The sequence below is a fragment of the Pseudophryne corroboree genome, chromosome 1, assembly GCF_028390025.1.
Source record: "Pseudophryne corroboree isolate aPseCor3 chromosome 1, aPseCor3.hap2, whole genome shotgun sequence".
Lineage (NCBI taxonomy): Eukaryota > Metazoa > Chordata > Amphibia > Anura > Myobatrachidae > Pseudophryne > Pseudophryne corroboree.
The window spans coordinates 1185026991-1185038769 of record NC_086444.1 but is presented as its reverse complement, the minus strand read 5'-3'; the positions used below and the strand labels follow the sequence as shown (position 1 = coordinate 1185038769).

At 42.4% G+C, this 11779-nt stretch overlaps 1 protein-coding gene across 1 annotated transcript; it reads left to right on the top strand.

The window, feature by feature from the left end:
* The first annotated feature begins 3335 nt into the window (after positions 1 to 3335).
* Positions 3336 to 9033, top strand: LOC135051137 (uncharacterized). Its single transcript, XM_063957286.1, has 4 exons — positions 3336 to 3419; positions 3495 to 3707; positions 4324 to 4949; positions 9007 to 9033. The coding sequence occupies exons 3-4, from the start codon at positions 4335 to 4337 to the stop codon at positions 9031 to 9033; spliced, it is 642 nt and encodes a 213-aa protein (XP_063813356.1). The 5' UTR covers positions 3336 to 3419; positions 3495 to 3707; positions 4324 to 4334.
* Positions 9034 to 11779: the final 2746 nt, after the last annotated feature.

The window sequence follows — 11779 nt, the reverse complement described above, 5'->3', positions numbered from 1 at the left end:
TGTCCAGTGGTACTGCCATATAATTCCAGTGATACTGCTGTATATGTCCAGTGGTACTGCCGTATAAATCCAGTGATACTGGCATATAAATCCAGTCCAGTGATACTGCCGTATAAGTCCAGTGATACTGCTGTATATGTCCAGTGGAACTGCCGTATAAATCCAGTGATACTGCCATATATGTCCAGTGGTACTGCCGTATAAATCCAGTCCAGTGATACTGCCGTATAAGTCAAATGATACTGCCATGTTTGTCCAGTGGTACTGCCGTATAAATCCAGTGATACTGCTGTATATGTCCATTGGTACTGACATATAAATCCAGTCCAGTGATACTGCCGTATATGTCCAGAGGTACTGCTATATAATTCCAGTGATACTGCCGTATATGTCCAGTGGTACTGCTGTATAAATCCAGTTGTACTGGCATATAAATCTAGTCCAGTGATACTGCCGTATAAGTCCAGTGATACTGCTGTATGTGTCCAGTGGTACTGCCATATATAAATCCAGTGGTACTGGTGTATAAATCCAGTCCAGTGATACTTCCGTATAAGTCCAGTGATACTGCTGTATATGTCCAGTGGTACTGCCGTATAAATCCAGTGATACTGCCGTATATGTCCAGTGGTACTGCCGTATCAATCCAGTCCAGTGATACTGCCGTATATGTCCAGTGATACTGCCATATAATTCTAGTGATACTGCCGTATATGTCCAGTGGTACTGCCATATAATTCCAGTGATACTGCCATATATGTCCAGTGGTACTGCCGTATAAATCCAGTGGTACTGCCGTATAAATCCAGTCCAGTGGTTCTGCCATATAAATCCAGTCAAGTGGTGCTGCCATATAAATTCAGTAGTGCTGTCCTGTGCTGTATATACTCCAAATAAAAGAGTTATTAATATTGAGAATGCTGATTTATATACAGGAATGAAAAGCTATACCTTAAACACACTTTAAATGCACATTACCATGGAGCCGCTGCGGCCGCTATACCTTATACACACTCTACGTACTCTTTACGCTGTTAGCGTAAAGAGTCCCGTACTGTGTACGGACTTTGCGTACAAACGCCGCGCTGACGGTACAAAGTACACACAGTGCGTACACACCCAGAGATACACCACAAACTCTTAACAGCTATGCAATGCGATAATAATACACTTTAAACCTTAGCAGGGAAAGGAAGACACGACACCAGATTGTAATTAAACTGCTGGGTTCCGACACCACAGCATATTATTACTGAAAGGGGGTTTCAATATATACAATACAATATAACAGAATAATGGCTACAGTCAATGGTACATACGTGATTGGATTCGCCGCGCTACCCAGTCTGGTCCTCAGTCATCTGATAGATAACTTTGTGAGCCTTCTGTCTGACCAGGCCTGCAGCAGGCTCTCTTTATACAATTCTTCCAAAACCTAATACAATAGACACTGGGGTTTATTTACTAAGATTCGTATATTTCAGAATCATGTTCAAGTTCAATCGCGACTGACATCGACAGTGTAAACTTGCAACTTTTTGAATTGATTACGACTCATTTACTAAGCGTTCGTATTCGTATTTTTTCAATCTTCCGATGTCGATGTCATTCGTGCTTTTCTGCTGTTGATTGCGGCCGCGTTTGCTATTTCGCGGCCGCGTTGGGGTTTTTTTTTTACGACTGCGTCACAAGTCTGTTACGGCAGTGATTTGGAATTTGCTGCCGCGTTTTGACTTCTAAGTTTCGTTTACGTCACGCGGCCGTGATTGGTTGTATTCGTAAAGGAGGAGTGTCTGTGCATGTTACTATAAAAACGCCCCAAACACTCCGCACCTCGTGGGTTTAGCTAGTGGAGAGGAGAGAGGAAGGTGTATTTGGAGTTGGTGAGTTTGGTGGAGTTTTTGGTGGATTTGGAGAGGAGTTTGGTGATTGTTGAGTGCTGTACTGTGTGTGTTAGGAGTCTTGTGAACTTTGTAGTATTGTTTTTTCCCAGTTTGTAAGCTTTTTTGTCCTTGTTTTATTATTTCAGTCTTTTGTCATTGTTTGTGAGTGAGTGAGCGTGTGTTGGCTGTGTGGTGTGTAGTAGGAGTAGTGGAGGAGTGTGTTTTGTGTTTTCATTTTTCAGTGTTTTATGTTGTTTGTCATGTCCGACTCAGAGGTCAGTGTGGTGGCGGAGGTTAGTGAGGTGGAGGCTGGTAGTGAGGTGGAGGCTGGTAGTGAGGTGGAGGCTGGTAGTGAGGTGGAGGCTGGTAGTGAGGTGGAGGCTGGTAGTGAGGTGGAGGGGGGTAGTGAGAGGGAGGAGGTTAGTGAGGAGGAGGAGGAGGGGGTGCCTGTTGCTGGATTTTCCAGTGATAGTGATGGTGTTGTGGCTCCGCAGCCACGCACCACTACCAAGACTGGCAGGAATATAAAGTTCAGCTATGCTGAAAACATGGCGTTGGTACGTGAGCTGATGAAGCACCATCGCCAATTGTTTGGTCAGGATGCTGCCAGGGTGTCCTCCCGCAGGAAGTCTGCCCTGTGGGGGCAAGTTATACTTGCTGTAAATAGTGAGGGTGTGGTGAGGCGGACAGAGGACACGTGCCGCAAGCGATTTTACGATATTAAGCGGCGTGTCAAGGCCAAGATGGCCAAAGAGTCCAAATCTGCACGTAGAACCGGAGGTGGGCCACCTTTACGTGTAAGCTATCGGGACTGGGAGGAGCCTGTGCGGGCATTGATTCCTGGTGAGGTGGTGTCTGCTACTCATGTCCGGGATTCGGACCGACCCACGCAGGATGGTAAGTTTGTTTTGTATTATTGTTCTTAAAATGTGTGTTCAATTTCTTTAATGTAATTTTTAAAGTTTTAAGGATGTTTTTTTTTGCAAAAAACAGATTGCATGCCTATGCTCCCTTAAGGTGTGTTTGTTTTTTGAATGTGTTTTTTTGCTCCTTTTTTATTTTTTTATTTTTTTTTATAACAAAAACGTGCAGTTTTTTTTAATTATTTTTTTTTTTTTTTGGTGCAATTTTTTGCGATAATGCTTGAACATGTGTGTTTGTTTTAAAACCTCAAAATGTATTTGTTTTAAGTAAGAACTTAAAAGCGGGGCAATTTTTAAAACATTAAATTATTTTAAAATTGCCAAGTACTGAATCTCTGCAATATCTGAGTCCAAAATCTTTTAGGTATAAACTTTATTGTGTGCCACATCAAGTACATTTTGATATTCAACTAAAAATCATGAATATAGAAGCTCTTAAGCTTATTTTTTTTTTGGAAACCAAACCAAATAGATGCTTACAGTACATTAATGGTTTTCACTGGTTCATTTGACAAAAAACATGGTAATAATGTTGGGGTCACTTTTTCCACAGTCACACAGACCAGCCGCCCAGACAGGCCTCAGACCAGTCAGGATGATGGTGGTATTGCAGGTAAGTCTTCACTGTAGTCACATATTCTGAAAACACATAGAAGTACAAAATAATAATGCTAAATTTTGCACCTAGGTTCTGCTTCTGGAAGCCGACCTCCTGTAAGGCGCCCATCACAGGGCTTGGGACACTTACCCAGGAGGCCAACTAAGACACGGCGTCTTGGCTCTGATTCTGCACCTCCATCATCCCCACCCAGGCGAAGACTATCGGCAGTGTCACCCCAGCCACCACTGGCACTATTGGCGAGTTCGCAGAGTGATGAGCCCAGATCACCTCAGTTATCTGGTGAGTAAAAACATAAATTAAACACATAAGCAATAATATACACAGTACACTTAAGATGTTGTTAGTTGGTTTGGAGTTTACATGTTTTCCTCAACAAGCAATGTGATGTCACGTCTTCAATTGCTCAAGGTGCTTTATTAAAAATAGATAAGGTCTTAGTGGATGGTCTAGACAACCTATTTGTATGAAAAGAACAGATTTGAGTATACATTAAGCACACACACGTTCACATTTTTCAAAAATATGAAGACAAATAAATTTTGGGCCCAAAAAAAAAACCTATTACAGTGTTCACACATCGCCCCTGTCCAGTATGTAGATGGCTTACTTGCTCAGCTCCTCTGGACTATACAGGTAAGTAGTCTATATCGTGGTGAGGGGAGGGAATCTAACAGTGTAATGTTGTGGAGGGAAGTTAGTTAGGTGAGGAATATGCTAATTTGCCAATGTTTGCGCCTGTGTTGTTTTTTTTATCACAAAATGTTAACAATTTTTTAAGTTGCAAAAAACAAGAGCTACTAATGCAAAAATGTAGTTTTAGGAATGTAATAATGTGTTGCATTAGCCTTGACAAATTCTAAAAATTACAACATTGCATGTTGCCTACCCCATACAGAGCACAACCTGATGTCCGCCGAGGACCAGCAGGGACCAGAACAACAGCCATCCTTCACACTGCAATTAACAGCTGTGGATCCAAGCATGCCAATCCAGTTGCAGGATATACCCCAACCATCCAGCAGTCCACAACTGCCACAAGCTCCGCCCCCAAGCCAAATTCCGGACGATTTTTGGGCAAGTTGGACAAGCCAACAGGCCCAAAGCAATGCCACCCTGACCCAACATACACAACACCTTGCCAGTCTGCCCCATCATCTACCGCGTATTAGTCGCAACTCGGGCAGACTAATAGTACAAGTAGGGAGAATGGCTACCTCTATGGAGCAAATTAGGGCAGAAAACAGCCAAATGAATGCTAATTTATCCCGCATTATAGATGAACAACAGCGACATCAGCAGGCACTAGTTCAGATAATTCAACACAATCAAGTGGTGAATGAGGCCTTATCCAGGATTGTAGCCAGCCACACTGCTACAAACACTCAGCTGATTGCCAGTTTAAATAATCTGAGCAGCAATATTGCTATGATGGGTGCTCAGCAAGTTACCTCCAGCTCGGGAACCACGACCCCTGTTCAAACGCCAGTAACCTCCCCTGTCCGGCGTTCATCAAGAGCACGTGCCAGTGAGCCAGCACCCAGCACACACAAAAGAAAAAAATAACATAAAACTTTTTGTGCAAATAAATAAAAGAATTTGTTAAAAAAACACATTCCTGTGTCCGTCTCCAAAATTTAAGAAGCTGGTCTGTATGTATGTAGTTATGTTTTTCAAGGGTAATGACTGTAAATGTTTTGTTAGCATCAACTAAGCACAATGGACACACCACTATAAACAACAAACAGTAAGTAACAGAACACACAATAGAAAGTAGAGCAAAGTGTTTAGTGAAGGATAATTACAGCATAATAAAACTTACCTGTAAAATATCGCAGGATCACTTCTTGACGTACCTGCCTCCCTACAATTGTACTCACACTGTCACCAGATGTATCTAACTCCTCTGCTTGCTGACTGCTTTCTCCCTCACCATGTGCCAGATGTTGACTTAAACACAGATTATGGAGAAAACAGCAGCAGAACACAATTCGAGTCACCTTTGAGGGACTATACAACAAAAGGCCACCAGATTTATCAAGACACCGAAAACGTGACTTCAGCACCCCAAAACATCTTTCTATCACATTCCGCGTAGCCTTATGTGCATGATTATAACTGTGTTCAGCAGGAGAATCAGGTAGGGACAATGGAGTAAGGAGCCAAGAGTAGCAGCCGTAACCCCCATCACCTGAAAAACATATATAGTCAACATTAGGACATATGTTAGATTATTCTCTCACCTCCTCCAAAATCTAGGCTGTGGTTAAAAGACATACACACATAACATTTTCAACATACCCAACAGCCAGCCATCAGGCATTTGTCCCTCCTCAAATTTATCGAAGAGCGATGACTGACTGAGGATGAAGGAGTCATGGCAGGCACCAGGGTAACCTGCAACAACACTCATAATTTTTAAGTTTGCATCACAGACCACCTGGACATTAGTTGATTGATCCATATGCCTATTAGTATATATATACTGGCGGCCCTTAGGTGATCTCAGCTGAACGTGTGTGCAATCTATGGCCCCCAGCACATTGGGCATGCCAGCAAGCTCATAGAAAGCTACCCTGACAGCACTCCACTCCGACTCCTCAGTAGGGAAGCAGATTGAGGCTTTAATGTGTGGCTCCAACACATCCAAAACCTGAGTGGACATTAAATAAGCTAAGGTGAGTGTCATGTTAGGTATTCTCTACAATACTGTGGTGTTTCAACTTACACAAGCAACACTTAGCCATAACCGCATATGTATTTTTAGACTCACCTGCATCAAAGATTTTGAAAAGGTGGGCTGTGAGATCCCAATGACGTCGCCTGCCACAGCCTGGAAGCTCCCAGTAGCCATAAAGTGTAACACAGCCAGGAGTTTGTGTAGGCCTGAGACAGAGCGAGAGCGTGCTGTCTCAGGGTCTATGCCCAGTTTGACAAGGTCATACAGGTGAAAAATGTTGTTTCTATTTAGGCGGAACATCTGTATGACCCTATCATCGGACAATGCATTTAGGTTTAAACGACCTCTAAAAAAACGAGGCTGGCGCAGCCTACGCGGTACCTGGACAACCTGTTGGCCATGTTCACTTACCTGGTCCTGATTCCTGGAATTCTCATGGAGCAGTCTAACGTATCCCACAGCCAACAAAAATCCATTGCCACACACCACAGCCGCCATTTCAGAGTGAGAGAAGTTCAGAATGTGCCTGAAACACTTTTATAGGGCCAAAAAAACAGGTGTGAGTAATGGATAATTCAGTTCACATGTAAACGCGGTTTTCAAAGGCTGGCGCGTTTTTTTTTAGGAAAAAAATGCGAATCGTAATTTTTCGCGGCCGCGAAACCATTTTCGCGGCAGCAAATACAATTACGAATGGTTAGTAAATGACCGAGATTCATACTTAAACAGGCGTAATTTGACCGATGGTGTATTCATTCGTAATTTTTCACTTGGACAAGAAAAAAAATACGAATAGCCTCATCACTGCCGTGATTACTGTTTAGTAAATGACCGAGATGCCACTTAGAACAAAAAACGCCATCACGGTCAAAATCGGGAGCTTAGTAAATATACCCCACTGTGTGCTCTTCTTCCATTGGTTCGGGGGTGGGACATATCCTGTGCACCGGAGATCATTGGTCAGCTCAAGAAGTGGGCGATGGCTAGGACTTGAGATGTGGTTTCTGTTGTTTGCATCTGAGTTCCCGCCCCATGACCAGTTAAACCCATCACATTAAACCTACATAAATCTAGTATTATTAATAACTTAATGTGGTAATATATAATAATATTCTTATTCCCATCAGATTAATGTTTACGTGACTCTGAACAATATGATCCCACACATGATATGATTATCTATTTCCATCCTCGAGATATACATATATCCACATATATCCATATACACATATATATATATATATATATATACCAGCAAATAGAAAACCACAGCACTCGCCACCCCAGAAGCGGGGTGCAGTATCCGCACTCGCCACTAATAGGGTGGGGTGCATGTAGCCCATGGCCACCTACTCAAAAATATAGAAACAAAAAGTACAGCACTCACCAAAATGAGCTCAATTATCATCCCAACATTTATGGATAAATGAATAAATGGGTGGCCATGGGCTACATGCACCCCACCCTATTAGTGGCGAGTGCGGATACTGCACCCCGCTTCTGGGGTGGCGAGTGCTGTGCTTTTCTATTTGCTGGTATATTTTAGGGTTAATCCCTGGTTAACTCATTAACTGTGGCCACAAACTTTGTTCATGCACCCCAATTATCCTAAACCTGTGTCAGCTGCCCTTTAGTAATTTATCAGCCAGTGTCAGGTGACTAGTGTACCTTTTTAAAAGCCATGCAGTTCATGGCAGGTACACCTTACACCAAGTGGGCATATTTGCAGTTATATTATGTGGTACAGTTGCCAGGTTTTAATTTTGATGATTTGGTGATAGTGTAGGACCTGCATGAAGGTGGGGTACCTTGGGGCGGTATGCAGGCTTCCGTGCATTGGCCAATTCACTAACTAAACCCCCATAATTTATTCATTTATCCATAGATGTTGTGAAGATAAGTGAGCTCATTTTGGTGAGTGCTGTACTTTTTGTTTCTATATATATATATATATATATAATCCAGAACAAACGACCGGCACTCTCTCATCAAATTGCTGCAACTTTGCCGGGTGCCATACAAACACTGGTAGGTGTAATATGCAGAGAAAGTCAAACTGTCGGCACTCCAGGTGGATAAAGAAAAAGGCTGACACGTAGTGTACTAGTCAACGTTTCAGAGGCTGTGACCTCTTTTATCAAGACATAACACATAACATACAAGATAACATTTAAATAGACTCACCCAGCTGTGTGAAGACTCCCGCCGCGCCGTCCTGCTCAAAGCCGATGACGTCATCGGCGCGACCCTGCGCCGAGAGCCCGACTCGGCCGGATGGGCGTGGCTAGGTGTCCAGAGAAACCGTAACCTAGTAACACATACACAATGCATCAATACAAGTGCATCTCACCATAAAAATAAGCTGAAACCCTTACTGTATTACGACCATACTTATGGAAACTGTACTCAGATTAACATAAACAGAAGCTTGTTCAGACATAAATGAATGATTCTAGATAGTAAAATGATTACTACAAAAATGCATATCCATCAACAGATAAATCAAAAGCATCTGGCGGACAATAGAGCCTGCAAAAAAACTGCACCATTGTGACTATATGCCAGAAACTACTACTATACATTAACCAGAGATGCCCTCAATATGCTTTAGTTAAAGTGCCAATGAGATCCACTTTCTAAACATTGATAATAGGCTAGATACTACTTTATAGGAGACGGAGGAAACTGTGCACACAGTAATAAGCACCCCTATAAGGCAATAATATTTAGTAACACTATATTATCAAAGGAAACAGTTCAGGCTATGGGTCTCATTAAGACCAAAAGGTTGGACAGTCTGTAGAATATATATCCATTTTGCTTCTTTCTTGAGGAGGGCCTTCCCTCTGTCTCCGCCTCGGATCTGTGGTTTAATCCAGTCTATGATGTTGTATCTGATAGACGCCAGACTATGCTGGAACTCTTTAAAGTGCCTGGCAACTGGTTGGTCAGAGCCTCTTCCCTCCAATGCAGCACGAATGCTGGAGCGGTGTAGGGCTATGCGTTCTTTAAATTGCCTAATGCTTTTCCCTACATACAAAAGGCCACATGGGCATTTGATGTAATAGACAATGAAAGATGTGGTACAGGTAACCGGATATTTTATAGTAAAGGTCCTGCCAGATCGGGGGTGTTGAAATTTGTTGCCTTGTTCCAAACAGCTGCAGGTGGTACAACCTATGCAACGATAGTTTCCTGGTTTTTCGAGTTAAGAAATGAGTGGGTTTAGGGATGGTAAATGTAGAGGTGTCATTATGGACTACAATGTCCTTATATATTTCTACCTCGTTTGTATGAAGTTAGAATGGTACTGTTCTTTAATGACGTAAGTTCCTTGTCCCTGGTAATAATGGGCCAAATTCGTTTGGCATGTTAATTAATGGCTTTACTAGCTGTGTGAAAATCTTGTGTCCAAATGATGCTGTCCCTGTTCATCTTTTTGGGGACCAACCTGAGTGCATCCTCCTGTGAGAGGGCTGATGCCCTATTTCTAGCCTCTGTCAAAGACTTGGATTTATACCCTCTTTGTAGGAATTTGTAGAACATCTTGTCAAGGTGGAATTCGGCATCTTTCCAATCTCTACAGATTCTAATTATTCTGAGGAATTGGGAGTAGGGAAGACCCCGTTTAGAGGCTTCCGGGTGGTGACTATTTGCTTCCAACCACGTGTTACGATCTGTTGGTTTGTAGTACATGGAGGTACCTATGTTGCCATGACTATCAATCGAGATTTGAACATCCAAAAAATGGATGGTGTCCATGTTACATTCAAATGTGAATTTGATGGCCGAGTCTTGCTGGTTAATTAACTCCATGACATTATGGAACGAGTCTTCATCACCATGCCAGAGGAGCAAAATGTCATCTATATAGCGGGTAAACAGCATAATCCGTTGACCGACGTCAGGGTTATCGAAAAACAATTGCTGTTCTACCCTGCTCATGAACGTATTAGCAAAACTGGGCGCGACGCAAGATCCCATCGCGCACCCAGTCCGCTGACGATAGAATTTGCTGTCAAACAAAAAATAATTTCTTGATAGAGTCAATTCTAGCAGCTTGATAAAAAAAATCTATGTTGGGACCATCGTACTCGGATTGCGAGCATAAAAATTATTCAATAGCTTCTAGACCACGATCGTGTGGAATACTAGTGTACAGGTTCACCACATCCACTGTACACAGAAGATAATGATCTGGCAATGGAGAAATGTCCTTAAGGATGTGAATCAAAGAGGTAGTATCCTTAAGAAACCTAGGGTGTTGCTGAATAAGGGGCTGCAAATAAAAATCCAAGTATTGAGAGATGGAATAAAATAATGAATCCCGCGCCGCAATAATTGGGCGACCTGGGGGGGAAACTTGGTTTTTGTGTAATTTGGGGATCGTATAGAATACAGGAACTGTTGGCCACTCCTGTGTCAGTGCCATAGCTGTATTTTTGGTAATAAGATTATTCTCTTGGGCTTGCTGTAGAATAAGATCCAATTCTCCCTTGTACAAACTAGTAGGATCTTGAGCCAACAATTCATATGTATCTGAATTGTGCAGTTGTCTGTAGGCTTCTTCTTTGTATTGACTCAAATTTTGTACCACAACTCCCCCTCCTTTGTCTGCCGGTCGGATTATAATATCCTGGTAGCCTCCAAGATTTTTCAAAGCCACATATTCAGCTTTGGACAAATTTAAATTGCTAGTAAGCGGGTGGCAGCTGGTGTCTTCTATAAAAGAGTCCATACAGGAAGTGAAACTCTTAATACTTTTATTAGTAGAATAAGGATCAAATACAGAATTTTTGTACACTGGTACAGACTTATCCTGAGGGGGTGCGTCTTTAAAGAATTCCCTCAGTTTAAGTCGCCTATTGAATTTAAAGAGATCCACTTTATCTGTCAATGGGTCCAGGGTGTGTGTGGGAACAAATGAGAGACCTTTGTTAGGTACTCGAACTTCATCTTCGGTAAGAACTCGCTGAGATAAATTAAAAACTACGTTTTCTTGGTGGCTTTCTTGGCGCGCTTGCCTTGCGTTTTGCCCTGACCATCTGGTTCTTGGTCTTTCGCGTTGTCGTTTTTTGACCTTGTCGCTATTCCTGTAGGGGGCTTTTTTGATGCTATAGCTGAAGAGGTGCTTGCTGCTTCAGTATCTGTTGAAGATTCTTCAGGAGCTGAATTATCAGTTTCAAGGCGAAACTTCTTTGCTCTCCTTCTAAATTTCGGCACCTTCGGATAGGCTGGAGATCTATTATGCGCCCAACTGTATACTTGGTGTTGTTCGTAGTCGCGAATAACCGTGGAAAGTTTATTTTTCTTAAAATTAATGAGATCAGTGCGATACTTGGTAAGTTGTTCGGTCAGTTTAGTCTGCCAATCTGGAGTAGCTTCTGCCTGTAATTTGGGCAGATGTATCTGTTCAAACGTAGAGATTTTATCTTTCACAGCATTGAGTTCTCTCCTAGATTCTTCTATGACCAGGAGAATTAGATCAAGAGAACATTTGTTGAGGACAGCTGCCCACTTTCTGCAGAACTCTTGATTATGGCGACCGATGGTGGGAATGTTCCGGATTCTGAATCCGCGTGGAATACGCTTGTCCCGGTAATAGTCTGAAAGCGACACTCCGTGAAGAAAAAAATCAATCTCCTTCTTTTTTAATCGGAGTAGTTGAGCAGTC

Bases quoted from the DNA above. Each gene is read 5' to 3' on its own strand.
- LOC135051137 (XM_063957286.1), top strand. From the start codon at position 4,335: ATGTCCGCCGAGGACCAGCAGGGACCAGAACAACAGCCATCCTTCACA. The intron at 4,950-9,006 runs GCCAGTGAGCCA...TGTATCTGATAG, and splicing joins GGCGTTCATCAAGAGCACGT to ACGCCAGACTATGCTGGAAC.